Below are 25,596 nucleotides of genomic sequence, written 5' to 3' on the forward strand. Positions count from 1 at the left end.
CCTAATGATACATATACAATGATGGGGTCTAAATTGGCTGTTACCACTCAAGAAAGATCTTGGAGTCATTGTGGAGAGTTCTCTGAAAACATCCACTCAATGTGCAGGGGCAGTCAAAAAGCAAACCGAACGTTGGGAATCATTAAGGAAGGGATAGATAATAAAAGAGAAAATATCATATTGCCTCTATATAAATCCATGGTGCGCCCACATCTTGAATACTGCGTGCCGATGTGGTCGCCCCATCTCAAAAAAGATATATTGGAATTGGAAAAGGTTCAAAAAAGGGCAACAAAAATGATTAGGGGTCTGGAACGGCTGCCATATAAGGAGAGATGAATAAGACTGGGAATTTTCAGCTTGGAAAAGAGACGACTAAGAGGGAATATGATAGAGGTCTATAAAATCATGACTGATGTGGAGAATGTAAATAAAGAAGTGTTATTTACTCCTCATAACACAAGAACTAGGGGTCACCAAGTGAAATTAATAGGCAGCAGGTTTAAAACAAACAAAAGGAAGTATTTTTTCCACACAACACCCAGTCAACCTGTGGAACTCCTTGCCAGAGGATGTTGTGAAGGCCAAGACTATAACATGGTTCAAAAAAGAACTAGATAAGTTCATGGAGGATAGGTTCATCAATGGCTATGGGCAAGGATGGTGTCCCTAGCATCTGTTTGCCAGAAATTGGGAATGAGCAACAGGAATGGATCACTTGATGATTACCCATTCATTCCCTCTGGGGCACCTGGCACTGGCCACTGTCAGAAGAGAGGATATTGGACTATGGACCTTTGGTCTGATCCAGTGTGGCCGTTCTTATGTTTGTATGTTCTTATCTCACTAACCCTAATTTGCCGCAGGTTCCGGGGAAGGGATGTGATGGGCAGCTGGGGGGGTCTCGACATGAGCAGAAGCAGAAATTGTCACCATCCAGAGCAAGTGTATTGCTGTCTGATATGATTATTCGGCCAGATCCCCAGCTAGCACAAATCAGCATTGCTCCATTGAAATCAACCGAGCAATACTGACTTACGCCAGGTGAGGATCTGGCCTCATGATCTGAAGTCCCAACGAGATGCCACAAACTGGCTTTGGCAGGATTGATCTGGTGGGTCTTATCACCCCATTCCCCGACTGGGCCAAAATCCTCCTTGGCATGTACTCCTTCGAGGTCAGTAGCATTACACCAGGGGATGAATTGGGCCCACAGTGCTTAGCAATAGACAAGGGAAGCCAGGCAGCGCTCCAGACATCACCGTGCTGAGGTAGGCAGCAGGGTCGAGCCACAATGGATACGTACCCCGATGATGACACACACCGGCCCCAGGAAACTCCAGATGAACCCCTTCTCCATGCTGAGCCAGCAGCTACAAGAACAAAAGGTTGATGTGACATTCACTGAACATCAGCAACCTGGTGCAGCGATTATCATTGATATTAGTGCTACCCGAAGAGGCTTCCACCGAGACTGGGGTCCCATTGGGCACAGCTACAGAGTGAGGGACAGGCCCTGCCCCAAACAGCACCATCTAAATGATAAGACAGATGTGGGGGGAAGGGAAACTGAGGCAGAGAAGGGGGCGTGTGACTCATTTCGGGGAGTTCTCTGTCCTGTGTTATACAGGAGGCCAGACCACATGATCGCAGTCGTCTGGCCATAGAATCTATTAATTTTATTCAAGGTCATGGACAGAGGTCAGTAGCAGAGCCAAAGAGAGAACCCAGGTGTCCTGCGCCCCAGTCAACTAGATGCTAGAAACTGACTAATTCATTCATGAAGGACAGCAGCACAGCTGTCGAGACAGATGCCCACTGGTCCAGAGAGTCTTTCCCTGGGGAGCTCTGGGACGCACACACACACACACACACACACACGACACACACAGAGCGCTACACACACACAGTGCTGGCTTAAGACAGGACCTACTCTCTTCACTCCCCTTTTTGCACTCACACAGCGAATATGGCCTGCAGGTCTAACTACAGTACATCAAATTTCCTTAAAGCCGAGAATGCCTTAGATTTGGACCGTCCACTTCTAGGGACTTATAAGGCCCCATCACTGTAGCCTCTAACAATCTTTAATAGATTTTGTCTCCCAATACCCCGCTGCAGCAGGGCAGTGCCATCATCCCCATTGCACACATGGGGAAACCGAGGCACAGAGCAGCTAATTGGCTTGCCCAGCACCAAGCCTGTAGAAGAGCTGGGACTTGAACCTGCATCTCCCCTAACACATGTTAATGCCCTAACCACTGCAGCCTCCTTCAGGGCCAGTTCCCCAGCTCGGGCACTCACTTTTCCTGTCTGCCGTAGCCCTCCGGCATAACCGCCGCCGAGACGGCCACTACCAGGGCAGGGAAGCCGTAGCCGAAGAGGCTCAGGTGCCCCATCTTGGGGCTGTGAGTGCTGAAATAGTTGACGACCCCGAGGTTGCGGACGGTGAGGAAGAGCACCACGGCCTCCAGGAACATCCAGGCGAAGCAGGCCAGGAAGAGGTAGTGCAGGATGCCAGCGATGATGGCGCAGGCCAGCTGGGGAGGGAAGAACGCCCGCGTGAGCGCAGAGATCCCGGGCTCTGCTTCTGCGTAGTTCCCCAGGCCAGGCCAGCACTTAGGGTGACCCCTTGTGGCAACACTATGCAGAACAGGGCAGGAGCTGCGAGCCAGAGAGAACCACAGGGTCTGTGTCCAGCAGCCCGGATAAACAACGTTTGAGCATCGCCTCCATCTGACCATCAGGGACACTGTGGCCACCACTGTCTTCTGCCACACAAATCCCAGCTCAGGGGGGCATTTCAAAGAGCCCACTGGAGGTCTGGGGCCTTCAGCCTGCACTAACGAGCACTTCTCGAGGTCCTTTCTAGTCCTATGAGTCTTTCATTTAACAGCCTCTAATGGGCATCCCTGGGCTTGGTTCCCCTGCATCAAACCCACCCCTGGGAATTACCACTGTAAGAAGGGGTTTGCCCTAGGATCTCATCTCTGCACTGATGGCTACTGCTAGCTGCATACCCAATAATCACTCACGCTTCAAAGTAGGTCAGTATCATTACCCCCATTTTACAGATAGGGAAACTGAGGCACAGGAAAGTGCTTTGCCCAGCATCACCAACAGGTTAAGGGCAGAGCCAAGACTACAACCCAGGACTAGAACCCAGGTCACCAGAGTCCCCAGGCAGTGTTCTGCGAGGGGCAGGGAGTGGTTTACCTGATGGCCGGGTCTGTCCACCGCGGTGAGGAAGAGCAGGTCGGCCAGGAAGAGGCAGAGGCAGAGCTGCAGGTGGATGGAGGTGTTCACGTTGCGGATGGAGCGGCACAGGAGGAAGGTGAGGATGGCGAGGAAGAGGCACAGCACGGACAGGGCCAGCCCGACGTGGGAGACGAGGAACAGTGGGAAGTCTGCCTATCGGGGAGGCGGGGCAGACAGCTTGTTAGGAGCCCACGCGTCGTCCCACGTGGGGCAGTTAATGCGGGTGGGGCTTTGCTGAGAACTCCCCCGATTCCTGCCCGTGACAGATTATCGCAGCTGTTCCAGGGGAGCACGGGCATATAACTGTACTGGGGCCTTTATTTCAACCATAGGGCTCTGGGAGCCAGCAGGGGACCATGGAATGGGGAACCGCCTGTGATCGGCCCGTGATGCCCACCTCCAGTGCTCACCCCAGCCCCTTTGCGCTTTCTCCGGTGCTGCCCCCCATGCCGGGGAGGGGCTCTCCGTAAACATCCCCAGAGCTACCTCCTTGTCCTCCTTCAACCTCTCCTTTGCCGAGAGGATGCCCGACTGCCCCCAGCAAAGCCCGCAGCCTCAGTCTGCGAGCGCGGGCCCGTTACCGTTATCTCCCCCGATGCCATGAGGACGGCCAGGTTGGAGACGCGATTGCAGCTGCACGTGGTGTGAGTGGCGCTGCTGCGCAGGACCCCGCACCCTGCCCGAGACCAGCTGCCACGCCGGGCCGTGGCCTCCCACGAGACGCAGATGAGCTCGTCGCGGCTGCTGCTTGGCTGCAAAAAAATGAAATAAAAATAAGGAAAAAGCGAAGAATAACGCAGGTTGGAAAAAACGTGATACCAGGGGCGTGGGCCGGGGACTCCAGGAAAGCACTTGAGGGGCAGACTAACAGAGGCCGTGCGGACCAGTGGACAGGGTATTAGATTGGAACGCAGGAAACCTTGGCTCTGCCACTGGCCTCCTGTGTGACCTTGACGGAGTCATTCTCCTGCTCTGTGCCTCAGTTTCCCCTCCCACCCTTTGTCTAGACCAGACAACCTATGGCACGCGTTTCAAAGGCAGTACGTGAGCTGATTTTCAGTGCCACTCACGCAGCCCGGGTCCTGGCCACCGGTCCGGGGGACTCTGCATTTTAATTTAATTTTAAATGAAGCTTCTTAAACATTTTAAAAACCTTATTTACTTTACATACAACAATAGTTTAGTTATATATTATAGACTTACAGAAAGAGACCTTCTAAAAACGTTAAATTGTATTACTGGCACGCGAAACCTTAAATTACAGTGAATAAATGAAGACTCGGCACACCACTTCTGAAAGGTTGCCAACCCCTGGGCTAGACAGACTAAGCGCTTGGTGGCAAGGGCTGTCTCACACAATGAGCCGTTCCTGCCAGAAGGGGGCGCTGATTTCAGCCTGTGCATTAGCACAAATACTGAACAGTAGGGCAGAGAGTTAACAGCCTCTCTATGGCCCCCGCAGAGAGTGGGCCAAAGAACACATATGGGCTGGTTCTGAAGGGCTCCCAGAGTCTGCGTCTGCCTTAATGAAACAGAAGAAAATCTATCTCTGCTGCTAGTATTAACACCTAGCTCTTAAGTGCTTTCCATCCATCAATCAAGGCGCTTTCCAAAAAAAGTCACTATCATTACCCGCATTTGACATATGGGGAAACTGAGGCACAGAGTGTGTGTGTGTGGGGGGGAATATCAAGGTCATCCAGCAGGCCAGTAGCAGAACCAGGAGTAGAACCCAGGTCGCCCACTAGTGTGCTATCCACTAGGCCACACTGTCTCCCCATGTTCCTCTTTGCTCTCTTCCCCTGTCACTCAACTCCAGTACCGGGAAATGTATGTGTCTACTACCGACGCTCGGTTAATTGAGCTGTCCCTTTAGCGGCTGGAGCAGAAATTCAGACTTTTTCATCAAGAGGTCATGACTTCAATCCCCCCCTTCCCGCCCAAGGCAGCACCACACCTGGGGGAGAACACAAGAATTCCTCCCCACTTGAGAGTTAATTCAATGCAGCATCCCCACCAGAGAAGCCAGACTGCTCCTGAAAAAGTCGGAATCAACCCCAGTGTAAGGGGACTGTTGCCCCCGTACTAAAACTCAGTGGGGGGTTTAGTGACTAGCTCCCAGCACTAAAAGGGGAGGGGTCGATGGCAAATCAGGAGCCTGAGACTGACTGTCCCCAGGAACAATGGGGAGAGGTCAGTGCTCCAGATGAGCCTGATTGACAGGGCGGGCAGCTAATCAGAGAGTCAGGAGGCCGGGGGGGTCCCGTCCTCCATGTGAGCTGGAATGGCCTGGGTCAGACAGGGTGGGGCCGAGCTAAGGAGAGAGCAGGGGCCCGAGCTGAGCTGGGAGCAGAACTGCAGCCCCAAAGCCAGAGCACAGCCCAGAGAGAGCAGAGCTGCCCTGGGGGCAGAGCTGCAGCAACCAGAGCCAGGGGGGCCAGACAAGCAGCCCAGGGAGCTGGAGGCAGAGCAGCAGCAGCAGCCGTGCTGAGGCCGAGTGGAGCCGAGGCTGGAGCAGTCCGGAGCTGGGGCTGGGGCAGTCCGGAGCCGTGTGCAGTCGAGTGTGGTGAGCAGCTGGGGAGAGCGAGGGGGACCCTGGGCAGTGGGCCCAGCACAGGGAGATGCCTCAGCCAAGAGGCTCTGCAGGCCAGACTTGCAGGGGGATCATAACCCCTACGGGGCGGGGGCGACTCTGGGAAGAAGGGTCCTGCCACCTAGAGCCTGAGGGCGTGTGGCCACCGCCAGAGCAAGTGTCCGACCCGCAGCGTCTCTGCAGCACGGCCAGGGCCTGAGAAGGAGCCTGGGACCTACAAGGAACAGACTGTGACCTGCCCTGACGTTCCAGAGACACTGCTTGTGATGTTCCCTGCACAGAGCAGGGTGATGTGTTTTCCTTTAACCTTTCCCATTTTTCCTTATTCTTTTTTAAAATTAATTGTTAATTAAACAACTTGTATTTGCTTTAAATTGTATGAAATGATCAGTGGGTCAGGGAGGTGCCCAGTGCAGAGAGAGTACCCCGGAGTGGGGACACCCTAGCCCCTGTCCTAGGTGACCACAGCAGGGTTGGGGGTCGAGCCCCCCAGGAATCCTGGGCCCAGCCTTGTTGGGGTTTACGAGGACACTGCCAGACAGGAGAGTGGAAGGAGAGTCCTCAAGGGCAGGGAGGCCTCTGGGTAAAGGAAGTGGGAGCGAGGACTCGGATCCTTTTGCTAGCCCACTTCACCGGGGTAGTGCAGAAGCCAGGAAAGTTCCCCACAATAGCGGGACCATTCCCCCGCTTACACCAGCAGCAGTTCATGGAGGGACATGCAGCCGACCTTACCATGATGTTCTGGAAGGTGTACTGGACTGGATCCGGGAAATCGGTCTTGGTCTCGCTGGTCAGGAAGGCACTCACCACCCTGGAATTTATCCGGACTGGCAAGACAGAGATGTCCCTTTGGCCATGGAAGAAGCTGCCATTCAGGATGGACTCCAGGCCCACGTAGGAGGCAAACGCCACTCCAGCCCGGGCTGCAAGTATTCCCAAGGAAAAACAAGGTGTTAGCGGCTTCTTTACCCGCATTGCGCAGAGGGACTCGCAAAGCACTGTACAACTCCCCCGCTTCAGGAGCTGGGTAATGTATCACTTCAGACCCTCACACGGATAAAAACGAGGTACAGAAAAGTAACACAATGGCACAGCAAGCCAGCAGCAGAGCGGGAAGAGAAACCAGGTGTCCGGACAGCCAGACTTCTACTTAGAACTGCAGTTCAGCTGGCACTGACGACAAGACTGAGGGGCTGTCCATAAATTATAGAACGCAACAGATGGCAGGGGGCTCCTTAACATTGTGTATTTATTTCAGCGTTACAGTGTTATAAGGGGTGGGCGGATCTTGAAAATCCCCCCAAATGTGTGACAGTTTTTGGAGAGCCCCTGAAGCTGGTTTTCTGAAAACATCTGACATTAACAGAGATAGTTGGAAAAGGGTTTTTTTCCCCTGGTGAAAATCTTGAGTTTGGGGGGGAAAAAAATGGAAACCAAATTTTTGATTTAAAAATGCTACTGCAATGCCTCCTGGGAGTTGTGGTTCCGGTGCCTTGTGCTCCTGTTTCTCCTCTATGAGCCAGGCTCCCTGGTTGGTCTGCATCTCCCATGATGCACCATGGCAATTATCTAGCCACAGTACATCATGGGAGATGAAGCCTGGCTGGAGAGCCTGGCCTGTGAAGGAGAATGGGAGCATAAGGCATCAGGAACATGATTTCAGAATCAAGATATTTTAGGTCTTCAGCCAAAAGCAGAAAATATTTCAGGTTGGAGGGCGTTTGGGGCAGCCAGTTTTTCAAGACGCAATCTAAGTTTCCTGCAGAAATCAGCCACTTCATGAAGAATTGCATTTTCTGAGGACCCAGTTTTCCAGTGAAGTACAGTGTAGATAGAACAGTTTTGACCAGCCCTCATTCTTAATTCTTCTAGTTCCCTTGATTCTAGCCAGCTTGACTAGGACAGAAGGAATTTACATTTGTAGGCATAAGAACCCAGGAATTGCCATTCCATCATAGAGCCCTGTTCTGTGAGCCCTGTATCCCATACTCCAGCCATCCCAAATCACATCAATGGTGCATCTAGTTCACTTTCCCATCTCTCTGTGTCAGCCTGGGAAATCCGTCTCATGCCCTCTGGTGGTGGTGACGTACCTTGTGCCTCTGATCCCTGGATCGTTCTGCAGCTAATCTTCATGGTCTCCCCTTTGACTTTCAGGCTGATGACTGAGTCCTTTCCGGGGCAGCCGTCCTCAATGACTTTGGTCTGGACAGCTAAGGAGAGGGGGAAAGAGCACGGTCTGATACAGCACAACGGCTCCTTGGGCAGGGGCCGTCACTCGCTCTGCAGAGCCAAACCGTGGTTGACGGCCCAGAGAGAGAGGGAAACGGAGAAACACGTCCAGCTGAGAGGGGAAGAGGCTTTTGTGCCCACAGGACAGAGATAGGGAGGAAGTTTCATGGGGCCCTTGGACCAAGCCTCTCCCGAGGGGTTTAAGAACAAGGGGGGACTGGGGAGCTGTAGATGGGGGCGGGGAATGTGGCCTTGCTTAAGAATGGGAACTGCAGCCATCGGTACATGCAGGCTGGGATCCCGAGAGCTGGGATCGAGGGATACGGCCTTGTGGTTCAGGCAGGAGATCCAAGCTGAACTCGCAGCTCTGCCACCGAATCCCTTGGGCAAGTCACTGCAGCTCCCTGCCTCAGTTTCCCTCCTCTGTAAAATAGGGATAATGAGCTGCCTTTGTTTGTCTAAATTGGAAGTTCTTCGCAGCAGGGACTCTCTCTCCCTCCGTGTCTGTGCAGCGCCTGGCACAACAGTGTCCCGGTCTCAGCTGGGGTTTCTAGGTGCTACCGTAATGGTCATAATACGGAGGCCATAGAAAAATAGATGATACCGTAATGTTCATAATAGGGAGGCCATAGAGAAATGAGCCAACTAGATATTGCACCTGCTGATTGGTCACCAGGCAGGCTCCATCCCTATGGGGCCGAGTCACGCTGCTTGTGACGTGCAGCTCCCACCTGTTCCGACCACCCCACCCCCCAAGACCCAGCTTCCTACCCAGTTGTTCCATCTGGATGGTCTGGCTTCCATTCCCGGTCGGGTTGTTGAAGACGGCCAGCACGACATTCTCCACGTTCTCCAGGAAGACGGTGGCCATGGTGGAGAGCTGCTTCGTGCTCAGGTTGGACCAGGAGGGCGACTGCTCCAGGATGGAGGCAAATCCCTCCGCGGCTTTCTACGGCGGGGCGAGACAGAGAGCTCTTATTGGCTGTGCTGCGTTACCCCAGCAACGGTCGGCCAATCTCCTAAGAGCTGCTGATGGGCATGCTCACAGCTGCCCTTCGTCCCATCGGCGCTGAGGAGACACGTCTGCAACATGCCCCATCTAGTGGCTGGCCCATAGAGGTCTGAGCCAGCTACAGGTCCGGGGTCTGCTCCACGGCCAACGGGAGGCTTTGAATGACTTCAGTGGGCTTCGGCTCAGGCCTGCAGTCCGTTGGCTCAAGCGCCAGCGGCTCATGCCTCTAAAGCTGAGTTTCCTCGGTCCAGCCCTGCTACGGGCCTACGTGGCGCCGATTAGATCTCTCTACAGCAAGATGCTGGTGAACCACGAGCATCAGCCCTGTTCTCTTCCAGGGAATTCTGGGATCTGCCCACCCCCTAGTTATAGGGCTGGATGCAGGGCTCAGTGGGGTGGGGTTCTGTGGCCTGGGTGATGCAGGAGGGTCTAGAGAGACTGAAAGCTGCGATAAGTATCCAGGCTTCTCTTACCTTCAGAGAGACGTTGGAGTTCTTCCTTTCGGTGGGGTCTCCCAAGACGCTGAAGGTGGAGGTCAATAACGTGCAGAAGGCAGCCTGTGCAGGGCAGAAGGAGGGGGCCGAAGCAGAAGGAAAAGCCCGTAATACAGCACAAATTCAATCGTACAGCAGCAAGGTTGCTCTTGTGGCCAAGGCATGGGGCTGGGACCCAGGGGTTCAAATTGCAGCATAGTCATGAAGCCATCTTACTTCTCACAGTTTCAGTTCCCCATCTGTACAGCAGGCCAACTAACATTGCCACTTACGTTGTAAGTCATGGGGGCACGGACTGCCTCTTATTATGTGTCCATGCAGCACCTGGCACAATAGGGGCCCCGATCTTGGTCCGAGGAAGGGGGGTTTGTGCAGCGCCCTGCTTGAAGCCACAGTGCTAATGCAAAGGATTGTGGGTGGCAAGAAGGGACAAGGGAGGATTGGGGTGCCAGAGGTTCTGCTGCTGCTACCGTGGGGATCGGGACTGGTGCTGCTGGGGGGGCAGAGGGGAGTTATGGCTTCCTACACTGGGGTTTTCCACCCACTGAAGATTTGATGATTCTTGTCATTCTCCTGCAGCCTGCACTTTGCTGCTCGCTCACTGGCAGGGAGGACGACGTTTCACCCCCTGGATTAAAATCCCCAGTGCCAGAAACACCAGGTGTGAGTGGCTTTGCTGTGGCAGTCCAGGGCCGCACTGCAGACAAAATCGACCAGGGCTCAGATTCTCCAAAGCAACTCGATTTTGGCAGCACTCATGCGAGGTTCCTTAAAGGTGCCCAGGAAGTGGCGAGCGCCCGCTCCCTGCACACTCAGGCCCATTTGAAGGCATCTCAAGTCAGGCACCAAAAACCATCACTGAGTCACTTTAAAGAATTTCAGCCGGGGTTCCCCACGCTGCCTTTGCCGTGAGTGTCCCTAGATCAACGGGGCGTGTGAACTATGCTGGGATACGTACATCGTCTGGGGATGAGCCGTGAGCCGCGTCCAGCCCTCGATTCTCGCAATTCCTCACCAGATCGTTTGAAGCGACCTCTAGGAGGAAATGAACAAAAAATAATCAAATGTGCAGGAAATCACTGGGCGTCCCCATCCAGGATACAAAGGGTTTAAAAATCCTGCTTCTAAAACCAGTGACTTCCAGGTCTAGGGTTACTACCCAAGTAAGCCCCACTGTTCGCTGACCCCAGATCTGGGTCAGAGGGAGGCGCCGATTTCCTCTCAGGATTATTCACATCCAGGAGCCTGGTCACCCTTTACCAAGGAGAAGTGGAGTGGGTCTGGTTCCGCCTCCCCCAAAACCCCTTGGAAGCGAGAGCCCAGTGGGTAACGCGTGCACCTGAGATACGGGACACGAAGGGTCAATTTCCCCCCTCTGCCTGATGTAGGACCCTGGGTCTCCCCATCGCCCCGGAGAGAGCCCTAACCACTAGGCTGCAAGGCTGGTATCCCTCAAGCTCTCCGGTTGGGTAACACGGTCATTGCAACCAGGGGACAGGAACCTGGGTCTCCCACTTGAGTATCTGCTCACAGCCGGTTGCCGGGCTGATGCACACGGGTCAGTTCCTGCACCCACTGTGGACTGGCTCCATCCCAGAGCGAGAGACCAGAGCTGTGTTCCCTTTGGTGCTTTAATACACAGCCGGCTACACCTGGTACCGCCTCAGGTCAGGTATGTTACGCATGGTGCCACCTGGTGGCTGAACATTATAATACAGTTTAGCAGTCACCTGTGAACTATACCGTCACTGTACTCTCACAGATCTTGGGAGACAGACCTGTCCTCGCTTACAGACAACCCCTCAACCTGAAGCAAATACTCACCAGCAACCACACATCACTGAACAAAAACCACTGACCCAGGAACCTGTCCTTGTAACAAACCCCGATGCCAACTCTGTCCACATATCTATTCAAGTGACACCATCATAGGACCTAATCACATCGGCCACACCATCAGGGGCTCGTTCACCTGCACATCTACCAATGTGATATATGCCATCATGTGCCAGCAATGCCCCTCTGCCATGTACATTGTACCAGACAGTCCCTACGCAAAAGAATTAATGGACACAAATCTGACATCAGGAATCATAATACTCAAAAACCAGTGGGAGAACACTTTAACCTGTCTGGTCATTCAGTGACAGACCTGCGGGTGGCTATCTTACAACAGAAAAACTTCAAAACCAGACTCCAACGAGAGACTGCTGAGCTGGAATTGATATGCAAACTAGATACAATCAACTCAGGATTGAATAAGGACTGGGAATGGCTGAGCCATTACAAACGTTGACTCTATCTCCCCTTGTAAGTATTCTCACACTTCTTATCACACTGTCTGTACTGGGCTAGCTTGATTATCACTTCAAAAGTTTGTTTGCTTTTCTCTTACTTAATTGGCCTCTCAGAGTTGGTAAGACAACTCCCACCTGTTCATGCTCCCTGTATGTGTGTATATATATCTCCTCAATATAGGTTCCATTCTATGCATCTGAAGAAGTGGGCTGTAGCCCACGAAAGCTTATGCTCAAATAAATTTGTGAGTCTCTAAGATGCCACAAGTACTCCTGTTCTTTTCTCTGTCTGTGTTCTGTGTTCCCCTAGTGAGCATCACCCTTATTGGGCAGAGAAACTGTTTAAAACCAGGCTGGGGGATCAGATTTTGTCCTTCTCATGGGCAAGGGTTACAGTGAGAGGGCGGGGAAGGTGTCTTGGATGGTCACCTGTGCAGCGGGTTGTTCCGGGTACCCAAGGCCCTGGCATGGACGGACGGTGCCCTGGTGAGCACTGGCAGGTGTAGCTCCCAGGTGTGTTGATGCAGGAGGCATTGGGCCCACAGATTGCAGGGTTTGGGGCACATTCATCCACATCTGCCAGGAGATGATTTGGAATTAGTCGGTGTGTTTATTACATGCATTACGGTAGCACCTAGAGGCCCCACTGCGCTGGGGGCTGCACAGACACAGTGAGAACTTACAGTCCAACAAGACAAAGTGCGAAGGGGGCAGAGGCCAGGAGAGGGGCAGAGACTCAGGAAGTCAGGAGCAGGGCAGGGACTGGAACTCCCGTCTCCTCATTCCCTGGCAGTCGCCCGACCCACTGAGCAACACTGTGGAGCCAGCAGTGAAGACACAGCCAGCTCGCCCCACTCCCCGGGGCTCTGGAGACAGTCGCACACAAGGCTGGGCAGGCAGAGCCGCTCAGACCCTCGCTCTCGTCTGCGGGACGACCGGAGAGCCGGCCTCAGCCTCCCACCCCAGAGCTCCACCCACAGCCCTCGCCCGGGACGCTCACCTGTGCAGCTGAACGGGATGCCAGGCTGGCTGCGGGGGAGGTAGCCTGGGGGACACGTGCAGGTGTAACTGCCCCGTGTGTTGGTGCAGATGGAGCTGGGGCCGCAGGGCGATGGGTCCCGGGAGCATTCGTCAATATCTAGGGGAGGGAATCCAGGTTGGACCTGCGTGATGCTAGAACTCCAGGGATTTACTGCCAGGGGCCGCCCACACCCTCATCCAAAGCCCATTGGAGTCAGGGAGAGTCTTTCCACCAGCCTCAGGGGCCTTTTGGATCCATCGCTCTGCTCTGGGCCAGAGCTGGTTCAGAGCAGTGACCCATCTAGCCCAGAATCCTGCTTTCAACAGTGGCTGGTACTAGATGCTTCTGGCGATCATTTCAGATGTTCTCATTATTTATATCAAAGTCTAATCTGTCTTCAAAACCTGATCAATTTGCAGCCTCTATGGGATACTGTGGCAGGGAGTTCTACAGGTTAATACTGCAGCATGTAAAAAAACCCATTTTCTTTTATCCATTTTAGGGGCTGTATTGTGAGTGTCCCCGAAATGGGTGCACAGGAGGAGGGAGCCCACAAGGAACCTCCCACCAGGCCTCCGCAAGGATCACGCTTTCCGCCATATTCCTCCTGGTGGATCATGCTGTCCCAAAAGTGGGTGGGAAGGAGGCGGGGCCATAATATGCTCCTCCCCTCCATACAAGGAATGGAATCAGGGCTGGAGGGGACTTTTTCTACACCCTGGGCTGCTCTGGGAGGAATTCAGCCACCCATCCCCATGCCACCCTGCCCTGCTCCAAGGCTGGGTGCAGACTGCACTATGGCTTTTCCATTTGATTGGCTGGCCTGTGGTTTGGGGAGGGACAGATTGACAGGCGGGGGAAGCCAAGTCACTAAATCTCCTTGGCCACATATATCCCTCTTAGTCACTGCATCACGCTTTCCAGTCAGCGAAGTACTCAATACCGAACCTTCACTGCAAGTGGAAGTGCCACTCCCGGTGACACTAGTGCAAGCTACATAGCAGTGGCCCTACTACATGGCTCCCCTTCTCCTAGCTGGGTTCAGGAGCTCACACTCACCGTTGCACTTCACTGTTCCGTCAGTGAAGTGCTGCTCCCCAGAGCTAGATGCAAACCCACGTTTGCAGGTGCACTGGTAGCTCCCGGGGACGTTGTCACAGGTTGCATAAGCAGGACAGAGAGATGAATCCACGCACCTGTCAGCTGGGAAATGAAGAAGAAACAATTAAATTAATTAATAAGCTTTGCCCCTTTTGCCTTATATCTTCAATGTGCTTCATATTCCTTCGTTAAGCCTCCCAGCAAGTGAGGAAGAGTGGGCCTAGAAGAATAGGTGGATGGGGAGGTAAGATCAAGGCAGCTGGACTCTCTTCTGAAGGCATCAGGTGAAGAAGCAAGAAAAGGCCTCCAGCCCCCTCCCCTGAAGCCAGGAAAGGAAAAGCCCATCTCCTTGCCCAGCCAGTCCCAGTCTCCTCCCCATGCCTGATCCCCCCTCCAGGGTGGATTTGATTTAAATCAGGGTGAGGGTGGAGACAACACTTCCTACACTTGGATGAAGACCACAAGAACGGCCACACTGGGTCAGACCAATGGTCCATCTAGCCCAGGACCCTGTCTTCCAACAGTGGCCGGTGCCAGGTGCTTCAGAGGGAATGAAGAGAACAGGGCAGGGATCGAGGGATCCATCCCCTGTCCAGTCGCAGTTAGCAGCAGTCCGGGTTGCTCAGCTTCCCCACCCCCGGCTTTGTGCAGTTTGCACCGTCTCTAACTTCCATTGCTGCTTTCCAGTGTGACGGGCCATTCCTGGGGTTGCTGATGGCCAGATTGCAGGAAGCCAAGTCGTTAAATCTCCATCGCCACATATTGGCCTGGCCTGGCTCTCTTAGTCACCGCATCACGCTTCCCAGTCCCTGATACTCTTTTCTCTAGTACCTGATGTATTATCTTCATCGCACGCTCCAGAGCGACTCCATGGAAGTGTCCCCAGTACAGAGCTCCCCCTCCCTTAGCTCCAGGGCTCACACTCACCATGGCAACGGACGGCTGGGTCGGTGAACTTCATGGCCCCCGAAGTGGATACGAACCCAGGTCGGCAGGTGCAGTAGTAGCCCTGGAGAGCGTTGGTGCACGTTGCGTGATCAGGGCAGAGCATTGGATCGTCGCACCTGTTCACTGGGAAATGAAGAAGGAACCAGGGCTGGACATTGAATTAAAACGCAGCCCTGTTTAGCTGCCAGCGGAGGAGCGGGGACACAGCGCAAGAGAGCAGAAGGGAATGAAAAAGAAGAAAGAGGAAAAATACACAGAAACGTGGGGAACGGGGAGGAGGAAATGGGATGGAAAGTTCTTTGCCCGTTCAAAGCCCCCCTCCAGTTGCAGGCCACGCTGAGGTTCGGATCTGGAGATTTTGTCCAGGTTTCTAGGCATCAACTTACGAGCACTGGAGAAATGCTGAGTCCCCTTGAAGCAGACGAGCCAGCAAAAGCCTGAAAGAGGAGAAACAACCCAGGATTGGTATTGCACTGGGTTTTAATACAGTTACCCTGGAGGAGGCTGGGTGGCCTAGTGGGTAGAGCAGTAGGTCCCGGGGGAGGGTGGTTGTTTGGTTCTACTCCTGGCTCTGTTGGTTGACCTCAGCCAAGTCGCTCCTCCTCTCTGTTTCCCCTGGATCCGGCTTTCCCAGTTTGATTATAAACTCTCAGAACAGCCTTGGTGTCCACACAGCTGATCATGGCTGAGACCCCTTAGCACTACCGGAACGTAACCTATCAGAGTCACACGTTTTCAACGGGCCAGATCCCCAGGTACTGAACTCAGGAACCAATCCCCAGGCGGTGTAAATCAGCGTGGCACTCCTGACTGCCGTGAGCAGCTGAGGATCTGGCCCTCACCCCCAGCAGGAGTTTAGCCTGAGTGGGCACCAAGGAAGGATACACGAGATCAGCTCATTCTGTGGGCCCCTACACGAGAGAGACGTTCTCAGGCACTCACTCCTCCCACGGCCCCAGTGTCCCCACTGCGTGGCGATCTGTCTATTTCTCTGTAAGCTAGAAAGCGGTGAGCGCTCACCAAGTCCAGGGACAGCTGAGCCCCCCAGAGGTTCAGAAACGCGCCTTGGCTGGGACAACCAGAAGCCCGGCGGCTCGGTCTAACCCCCTCTGGAGCTGGGAAGGCAGGTGGAAATCTCAGAAGATTCCTGCTGTCAGTTGCATGGGAGCCGCCCCCGCACAGAGGGATTCTTTTGAGGCTCTCTCCTCCGCCCTCACCGGGAACTCAGAGAGGCCGAGGCACGTGGTGCCGTTTGATTTCAAAAGAAAGGGACCAAACGTTCACAAAAACACTGGGCTGATCCTCATTTCCCCCAGCTCCCGCCAGTCGCTTACGAAGGAACAAAGGGCCGTGCCAGGCACAATACGAGCAGAGGAGCTTGGCATTTGCAGCCCAGCCCGCTACGGCCGGTTACACGAGGCAGTTTCCATTTTGGATCCAACAAGGGGGCTGGAAGTTTCAGGCTAGAAAATACAAGAAGATTTTTTTAACTAGCAGAGGAGGGAGGTTCTGGATCAGCCTCCCAATGGGACTAGTGGGGGCAAACTACTTCTGTTAGTCTTAAAGGTGCCACAGGACCCTCTGTTGCAGCCTACCTGGGTGTAAGGTGGAGTTGGATACATTTATACACAGGGATATATGGCAGGATTGTGTGTGGTAGCGAGGGACTGGACCACTGCAAACCATCCCTTCTCCTGATCCAAGGGGTTCCCTTGACTTCCCATCACTTCCCCCAGACCTCCTGCTTCTTGCAATTCTCCAGCCCGCCCCAGCTGAGCCATTCGCTGGGTTTTATAAACACCTGACCCCCAGCTGATCAGTCTCAGGTGAGGCTGGGCCCCGCCGCCCCCCAATTCTCCCCTCTCCCATCTTTATCTTCTACAAACAGTTTGAATCTAGGCCTGTTTGCTCGGAAAGCCCCGACCTCTCTCACACCTGGGTGTCAGGCACCCCCTTGCTTCCCCCACCCTCGGTTTTGGGGAGCGAATCTTTGCGGAGACAAAACGCAGAGCGGAAATTGGGTGGGCCCCCGTTCGTGGGGGCTGGGCAATGACCAGAGGTCTGACGTCACAGCAAATCCTTTATGCTGCATGTTACTGTGTGACTGCGTGTTAGATTTGATTGCTGGGGGCAGGATTGGAAGGGGGAGTGCGGGGAGCTGGGGGCTGGGCTGGCCAGTGGAGTGGGTCGAGTCCCACAACCCCACAGGCAGGCACGGATTAACCCGGAGGGCCAATTGCCACCTGTGTGGGGGCAGAGGCTGGCCGGGCTGCACCGCTCTCTGCTGCACGTGATGTTCCTCAGACAGGCCAAGAGTCTTCAGCCAGGAGCTCCTAATCCACACCCATGCCGCTCTCAACTTCTGCATTCGCAGACTCAGATCTGGGTGAGCCGAGGTGCTAACTGGATGGGGCAGAGCCCACCTCTGGCTATGCCCCCGACCGGACTGGGTGACCTGGGAGGTCCCTTCCAGTCCTGTGTCCTGAGGCAGCCTCACCGACTCGACCTTCAATTCATTAACTGGCTGCTCCAAGTAGCATCGTAAGTCACCACAAGGCTCTGGGGCTCGTGGGCTCTCGGGTGCCTGTCTACAGTCGCGCCACTGAGACAAACAGGGGTCTTGCAGTTAAGGCTCAGGGGCCCAGCTCAACAAAGGCGCTCAGGTGCTACTGTGATCCACAAACGCCTGCTTGGCTACGCTTGGCACCCAGGATGGATGACACTCCCAGCAGGTGCTCAGGTGAGACTGGTGATTTGCTTGTGCCCATTAACAAACAAACCCCCTACGCCTAGAAAGCCATGAACACAACTCCTCCCACTTGTGCCAGTCTTACCTTGTCCCCCTGCCCCACCCTTCCGCTCAGTTCCCTTTACCCACTTCTTCTTAAGCTAAGGCCCCGATCCTCCAATGATCTTCACCCAAGCAGCCCCCCATAACTGTTAAAGGCCGGGGGATGCTGGGATTAATCAGGGCTTAAAGAGACTCAGCATTTTAGGGCAGGAAGTGTCTTTTGCTATTTAGCTACACACACACCTAGCTGTGACATACCAGGGCCATGACAATAACCTTAATAATGTGTCGATTAACAACAGCCACCCAGGGCTGGCTCCAGGCACCAGCACAGGAAGCAGGTGCTTGGGGCGGCCAAAGGAAAGGGGAGGCACGTCCGGGACTTCAGCGGCGGGTCCCTCAGTCCCTCTCAGAGGGAAGGACCGGCTGCCGAATTGCCACCAAAGAATGAAGCAACACGGTAGAGCAGCCACCAAAGTGCCGCCAATCGCGGCTTTATTTTTTTTCTCTTCGCCACTTGGGGCGGCGAAAAAGCTGGAGCCGGCCCTGCAGCCACCCACGAGCAATCATTCATAATCGACGTGCAACAATTAATAACAAACCACTAATAATCAAGTCCACACGCTACAAACACCAATGAATCCTTCATGATTAGCCATCTGTGATTAATAATAAAAACACCCCAGGGACACCCAGCGTGGCCAGCCACTGGTGTATTAATAGATTTGGAGGCAACTGTGAACATCTAGTCTGACTTCCTGTGTGATATGTGCTATAGAACTTCCCTGAATTAATTCTTGTTTGAACAAGAGCAGATCTTTTAGAAAAACATCCAACCTTGATTTAAAGCTTTCTAGTGCTGGAGAATCCACCATGACCCTTGGTAGGTGGCCCCGTTGGTTAATTGCCATTTGTCTAGCTTCAACTTCCAGCCACTGGATCTTGTTAGACATTTGTCCGCTAGACTGAAAAGCCCATGCTCAAATATTTATTTCCCATGTTGGTACTTATAGACTGGGATCAGGTCACCCTTTAACCTTCTCTTTATTAAGCTTAATAGATCGAGCTCCTGAGTCTTTTTCTACAAGGCAAGTTTTCCAAACCTTTCATCTTCTCAGGGCTCTTCTCTGAACCATCTCCAATTTTTTCGACACCCTTCTTGAATTGTGGCCCCCCAAAACTGGACAAAGAATTCCAGCAGGGGTCACACCAGGGCCAAATACAGAGTAAAATAATAACCTCTCTCGCCAACTTGAGATTCCCCTGTTCATGCATCCCAGGACCACATTAGCCCTTTTAGTCACAGGGTCACACTGAGACCTCACGTTCAGCTGATTATCCACCATGACCCCCAAGCCTCTGTCTGAGTCCCTGCTTCTCAGGAGGGAGCCCCCCATGCTGTAAGTATGGCCAACTTTCTGTTTGATTGCACCCAGCTTACCGAGGGATCCAGATTTCTCTGTATCCCTGACCCGTCCTCTTCCTTATTACCACTTCCCCAATCTGCGTGCCTTCTGCAGACTTTCTCAGTAACGATTCTACGTGTTTCTCCGGGTCATTGATCAAATAAACATTTATATGAAAAGTCTCAGATCTGGGCTGAACACCCATCACTGAAAGACCCTACCACCCCTCAAAGATCCCAACACAATGACAATTATTGTTGCTCCTTTGCAACCCGAGCGGCTGGTCAGAGTTCTGGGCCCTGGGAGCAGAAACTGATGCTGGACTCTGGTATTTCCTTTGTTCCAATCTGGTTAAGTTACAAGTCCTGCTTCTCCAAATGCAGGAGGGACCAAAAACCAGGGATAACTTCTTTTCTTAAAAAAAAAAAAAAAAACAACAGGTGTCCTTGTGGCATCTTAGAGACTAACAAATGTATTTCGGCATAAGCTTTCGTGGGCTAAAACCCACTTCATCGGATGTTTTAGCCCACAAAAGCTTATGCCCAAATAAATGTGTTAGTCTCTAAGGTGCCACAAGGACTCCTCATTGTTTTAGCTGATACAGACTAACACGGCTACCCCTCTGAAACCTTCTTTTCTTACAATCCCAAGCCTCTTTAGCCAGCACCAAACTCAAAAGCTGTCTCCGGTCTTCTCCCAGGGCCATACCCCAGTACCGGGTTTACCATGGTGCCAGGCCCACAATCAGAAGGGGCCCTGGCCTGGCCAGCCCGATCCCCCAGCCGGCTGGGCCGGCCAGGAAAGCTACCCCCCCCCTGCTGCACCCCACCCCCACTCCAGCCCTTCCCCCGAGGATGGTAAGTGGAGGAGCGACCCGGCCCCAGTCCCCTCCACGCTGCTGATGAGTGCTGGGGAGCAGTTCCCCCCTCTCTGCCCCCCCCAGTGCCAAGGCTGGGAGTCAGGGGAGCACAGCCGAGTGGGCTGGGGTCAGGTCGCTCCACTTCCCGTCGCCCTGTTAGTGCGGGGTCGGTCCCACCCTGCAATCACCGGGAAGCAGGAAGTGGAGCGACCCGTCCCCAGCCTGCTCCGCTCTGCTCCACCAGCTCGGAGGCATGCTGGGGGGTGGTTCCCCCCCGTCCCCCCAAGCCTGGAGAGGAGATGGAGCAGTGGGGAAGAGAAGGGGACAGGGGAAGTGGGGGCAGGGGGGAAGGAAGGGGGTTGGATGGGATGGGGAGGAGATGGAGCAGTGGGAAAGGGGCATGGGATGGCGATGGAGCAGTGGGAGGAGGATGGGATGGGGAGGAGATGGAGCAGTGGGGAAGAGAAGGGAATGGGGGAAGTGGGGGCAGGCGGAAAGGAAAGCGGTGGGATGGGAAGGAGATGGAGCAGTGGGGAAGAGAAGGGAACGGGGGAAGTGGGGGCCGGGGGGAGGAAGGGGGTGGGATGGGGAGGAGATGGAGCAGTGGGGAAGAGAAGGGAACGGGGGAAGTGGGGGCCGGGGGGAGGAAGGGGGTGGGATGGGGAGGAGATGGAGCAGTGGGGAAGAGAAGGGAATGGGGGAAGTGGGGGCAGGGGGGAAGGAAGGGGGAGGGATGGGGAGGATATGGAGCAGTGGGGAAGAGAAGGGGACGGGGGAAGTGGGGGCAGGGGGGAAGGAAGGGGGTTGGATGGGGAGGAGATGGAGCAGTGGGGAAGAGAAGGGGACGGGGGAAGTGGGGGCAGGGGGGAAGGAAGGGGGAGGGATGGGGAGGATATGGAGCAGTGGGGAAGAGAAGGGGACGGGGGAAGTGGGGGCAGGGGGGAAGGAAGGGGGTTGGATGGGATGGGGAGGAAATGGAGCAGTGGGAAAGAGAAGGGGACAGGGGAAGTGGGGGCAGGGGGGAAGGAAGGGGGTTGGATGGGGAGGAGATGGAGCAGTGGGGAAGAGAAGGGAACGGGGGATGTGGGGGCAGGCGGAAAGGAAAGCAGTGGGATGGGAAGGAGATGGAGCAGTGGGGAAGAGAAGGGAACGGGGGAAGTGGGGGCAGGGGGGAGGAAGGGGGTTGGATGGGATGGGGAGGAGATGGAGCAGTGGGGAAGAGAAGGGGACGGGGGAAGTGGGGGCAGGGAGAAGAAGGGGGTGGGATGGGGAGGAGATGGAGCAGTGGAGAAGAGAAGGGGATGGGGGAAGTGGGGGTAGGGGGGAGGAGGGGGAGGGATGGGGAGGAGATGGAGCAGTGGGGAAGAGAAGGGGACGGGGGAAGTGGGGGCAGGCGGGAAGGAAGGGGGAGGGATGGGGAGGATATGGAGCAGTGGGGAAGAGAAGGGGACGGGGGAAGTGGGGGCAGGGGGGAAGGAAGGGGGTTGGATGGGGAGGATATGGAGCAGTGGGGAAGAGAAGGGAACGGGGGAAGTGGGGGCAGGGGGAGGAAGGGGGTTGGATGGGGAGGAGATGGAGCAGTGGGGAAGAGAAGGGGACGAGGGAAGTGAGGGCAGGGGGAAGGAAGGGGGAGGGATGGGGAGGAGATGGAGCAGTGGGGAAGAGAAGGGGACGGGGGAAGTGGGGGCAGGGGGGAAGGAAGGGGGTTGGATGGGGAGGAGATGGAGCAGTGGGGAAGAGAAGGGAACGGGGGATGTGGGGGGAGGCGGAAAGGAAAGCAGTGGGATGGGAAGGAGATGGAGCAGAGGGGAAGAGAAGGGAACGGGGGAAGTGGGGGCAGGGGGGAGGAAGGGGGTTGGATGGGATGGGGAGGAGATGGAGCAGTGGGGAAGAGAAGGGGACGGGGGAAGTGGGGGCAGGGAGAAGAAGGGGGTGGGATGGGGAGGAGATGGAGCAGTGGAGAAGAGAAGGGGATGGGGGAAGTGGGGGTAGGGGGGAGGAGGGGGAGGGATGGGGAGGAGATGGAGCAGTGGGGAAGAGAAGGGGACGGGGGAAGTGGGGGCAGGCGGGAAGGAAGGGGGAGGGATGGGGAGGAGATGGAGCAGTGGGGAAGAGAAGGGGATGGGGGACGTGGGGGCAGGGGGGAAGGAAGGGGGTTGGATGGGGAGGAGATGGAGCAGTGGGGAAGAGAAGGGGATGGGGGAAGTGGGGGCAGGGGGGAAGGAAGGGGGTTGGATGAGGAGGAGATGGAGCAGTGGGGAAGAGAAGGGAACAGGGGAAGTGGGGGCAGGGGGGAAGGAAGGGGGTTGGATGGGATGGGGAGGAGATGGAGCAGTGGGGAAGAGAAGGGGACGGGGGAAGTGGGGGCAGGGGGGAAGGAAGGGGGTTGGATGGGGAGGAGATGGAGCAGTGGGGAAGAGAAGGGGATGGGGGAAGTGGGGGCAGGGGGGAAGGAAGGGGGTTGGATGGGGAGGAGATGGAGCAGTGGGGAAGAGAAGGGGACGGGGGAAGTGGGGGCAGGGGGGAAGGAAGGGGGTTGGATGAGGAGGAGATGGAGCAGTGGGGAAGAGAAGGGGACGGGGGAAGTGGGGGCAGGGGGGAAGGAAGGGGGTTGGATGGGATGGGGAGGAAATGGAGCAGTGGGAAAGAGAAGGGGACAGGGGAAGTGGGGGCAGGGGGGAAGGAAGGGGGTTGGATGGGGAGGAGATGGAGCAGTGGGGAAGAGAAGGGAACGGGGGATGTGGGGGCAGGCGGAAAGGAAAGCAGTGGGATGGGAAGGAGATGGAGCAGTGGGGAAGAGAAGGGAACGGGGGAAGTGGGGGCAGGGGGGAGGAAGGGGGTTGGATGGGATGGGGAGGAGATGGAGCAGTGGGGAAGAGAAGGGGACGGGGGAAGTGGGGGCAGGGGGAAGGAAGGGGGTTGGATGGAATGGGGAGGAGATGGAGCAGTGGGGAAGAGAAGGGAACGGGGGAAGTGGGGGCAGGGGGGAAGGAAGGGGGTTGGAAGGGATGGGGAGGAGATGGAGCGGTGGGAAAGGGGCATGGGATGGAGAAGGGAAGGGGATAGGGGAAGCGGGGACCCAGCATGCGGATCCCCTTGGCAGCAGCTGGGGCTCTCCCGTTAAGCAGGCCCATCAAACCCTCACCCTGACAAGCCCCATCTCCCCTGCATCTGTACTACCCCGCTGAGCCCCCCCAGACACCCTCCCCACTGAGCCCCAACCACGTACACCTGGACCCCCACCCAAATGAACCCCACCTCCCCTGCACCCAGACACCTCCCACGCCACCCTGCTGAGCTCCTACCACTTTCACTTGGTCCCCCCTGCAGACTACCATTGCCCCTGCACCTGGCACCTCCCTGTGCATCCAGATCCCCCAGTGAGCTGCCTGCACCCAGACTGCCCCCCACAGAACCCTCTTACCCCCATCTGGATCCCCCACACTAAATCCCTCTGCACTCGGATCCTGCTGCCGGGCTGAGACTCCCTGCCCACATCTGGTGTGCCTGGCGCAAAAGGGGCAGGGCCCAGGGCGGTTCTGTGGCAGGCCTGGCCCTTGTGCTGGGTCAGGGTCAGGTTCAGTCTCACTGCCAAGTCCCTGTCCCAGGGGGGCGGAGGAGGCTGCAGGGTGATCTCCCACCTCCATGCAGCCAGTGGCCTGTGCTCCCCACTGCCATGGTGGAGCCTCCACATTTATTTATTGTGAAGAAAAATTTGCAGAATTTTAAAATATTATGCACAGAGTTTGATGCAGAATTCCCTCAGGAATACGGGGCGCTGTCCAGCTGTGATGGTGGGACTGTGAAGCGGGTGCTGGACAGGAGGGGATCTGTGGGGGGGGGCTGGGCAGGGGGTATGGTGTGCAGGGTGCTGAGCATTTGTGGTGGGGGGCCAGGGGGAGGGGTCTCTGGGCAGGGGCTGCTGGGCATAGCGGGTCCGGGGGCACTGGGCACAGGGATCTGCGGGGGAGGTGTCTGGGCGAGGGGGCGCTGGGCATAGGGATCTGCGGGGGAGGTGTCTGGGCGAGGGGGCGCTGGACATAGGGATCTGCGGGGGAGGTGTCTGGGCGAGGGGGCGCTGGACATAGGGATCTGCGGGGGAGGTGTCTGGACGAGGGGGCGCTGGGCACAGGGATCTGCGGGGGAGGTGTCTGGACGAGGGGGCGCTGGGCACAGGGATCTGCGGGGGAGGTGTCTGGGCGAGGGGGCGCTGGACATACGGCTCTGTGGGGGAGGCGCTGGCATAAGGGCAGGTCATTGGGAAGGGGGGCGGTGTGGAAGGGCCACACTGGCAGTGCAGGGCTGAACGGGCCAGTGTGCGTCTAGCAGTGGTGGGTTTGTAAACAGTGCCCTTGTGCTGGGCTGAGGGGGGCCAGTCCCACTGCTTTGCATCTCATTGCCCCCAACCAGCCCCTCACTCTGCGGACCGCCCCCCATCACATGCCCTATTTCCCCAATGGGGTCCCACAAATATGTCTGGCGCCGGGCCCACAAGAAGTGAATCCAGCCCTGTTCAAACCGTGCCTACAAGCTCCTGTTCGGCTTTCTTCCTCTGTCTCTGAGTCTCCCCCGGTTTCTTGTCTGCCACTCCCCCCGCCGCTAGATTAACTCTATGCCTAACAGTCACACACACACACCTGGTCAGAATAATACCCAGGTGGTACCTTCTGCCCACACGGTGCTAGTTTCTGGGCAGTTTCCATCCTGCCTTGTTGTAGGTGGGTCCCCCTACAAAGTCTCTTACAATTATCTTCACACACCAATTTCCATGAGGTTTCAACTCAACCGGTAACAAGGATTGATTGCACCCACGAGCCTCAATTATGGATTGGGCCCCCGCAGTGCTAGGCGCTGTACAAACACAGAACGAAAAGACAGTCCCTGCCCCAAAGAGCTTAAGTTAAGTTTGGTTTTTGCCAAGCCCCCATTGGAAGAAAATAACACAATTCCTTGCCAACTTACCTACAAAGTGGGCGATAAGCTGCTTCCTCATTATGCCACTGCCTTCTCTTACCAGGCAAGGAAACTGCCCCTACTTTATCCGGTTGTGATCTTTCTCAGAGGAAGTTTGCTGAGTGACACAGTTTTGACTAGGGCTTCTTTTCAGAGGGCTTTAGCTCGGCGCTCCTGTTCTTGGGACAATTCTGCTTCCTCTGCTCAGGACGGTCTCTGAGCATCTACTACGTGTTTATTACCAGAGTACCCAAATAACACCCCAGCAATGGACAGGAAACAACAGGGGAAGTTGCAATCTTATCTATTCAGGAACTGAAAGTGGGACATGGGGTGGGGAGGTTGGTCTTATCATAGAATCATAGAAGATTAGGGTTGGAAGAGACCTCAGGAGGTCATCTAGTCCAACCCTGTGCTCAAAGCAGGACCAACACAAACTAAATCATCCCAGCCAGGGCTTTGTCAAGCCGGGCCTTAAAAACCTCTAAGGAAGGAGATTCCACCACCTCCCTAAGTAACCCATTCCAGTGCTTCACCACCCTCCTAATGAAATAGTGTTTCCTAATATCCAACCTAGACCTCCCTCATTGCAACTTGAGACCATTACTCCTTGTTCTGTCATCTGCCACCA

General features: G+C 55.4%; 1 protein-coding gene across 1 annotated transcript in view; it reads right to left on the bottom strand.

The window, feature by feature from the left end:
• LOC128828125 (adhesion G protein-coupled receptor E1-like) overlaps positions 1–25,168 on the bottom strand; it is a 28,193-nt gene extending 3,025 nt beyond the window's left edge. The window contains exons 1-15 of the mRNA XM_054012515.1: positions 24,975–25,168; positions 15,343–15,393; positions 14,936–15,079; positions 13,967–14,110; positions 12,887–13,024; positions 12,316–12,462; positions 10,548–10,624; positions 9,569–9,652; positions 8,855–9,032; positions 7,945–8,064; positions 6,584–6,774; positions 3,840–4,010; positions 3,217–3,411; positions 2,305–2,540; positions 1,307–1,373 (exon numbers count right to left, since the gene is read on the bottom strand). Of these exons, the coding sequence (XP_053868490.1) occupies positions 1,307–1,373; positions 2,305–2,540; positions 3,217–3,411; positions 3,840–4,010; positions 6,584–6,774; positions 7,945–8,064; positions 8,855–9,032; positions 9,569–9,652; positions 10,548–10,624; positions 12,316–12,462; positions 12,887–13,024; positions 13,967–14,110; positions 14,936–15,079; positions 15,343–15,393; positions 24,975–25,005 (1,974 nt within the window). The 5' untranslated portion in view covers positions 25,006–25,168. The remainder of the gene's footprint in view (positions 1–1,306; positions 1,374–2,304; positions 2,541–3,216; positions 3,412–3,839; positions 4,011–6,583; positions 6,775–7,944; positions 8,065–8,854; positions 9,033–9,568; positions 9,653–10,547; positions 10,625–12,315; positions 12,463–12,886; positions 13,025–13,966; positions 14,111–14,935; positions 15,080–15,342; positions 15,394–24,974) is intronic.
• Positions 25,169–25,596: the final 428 nt, after the last annotated feature.

Source organism: Malaclemys terrapin, chromosome 23 (genome assembly GCF_027887155.1).
Source record: "Malaclemys terrapin pileata isolate rMalTer1 chromosome 23, rMalTer1.hap1, whole genome shotgun sequence".
Taxonomy (NCBI): domain Eukaryota; kingdom Metazoa; phylum Chordata; order Testudines; family Emydidae; genus Malaclemys; species Malaclemys terrapin.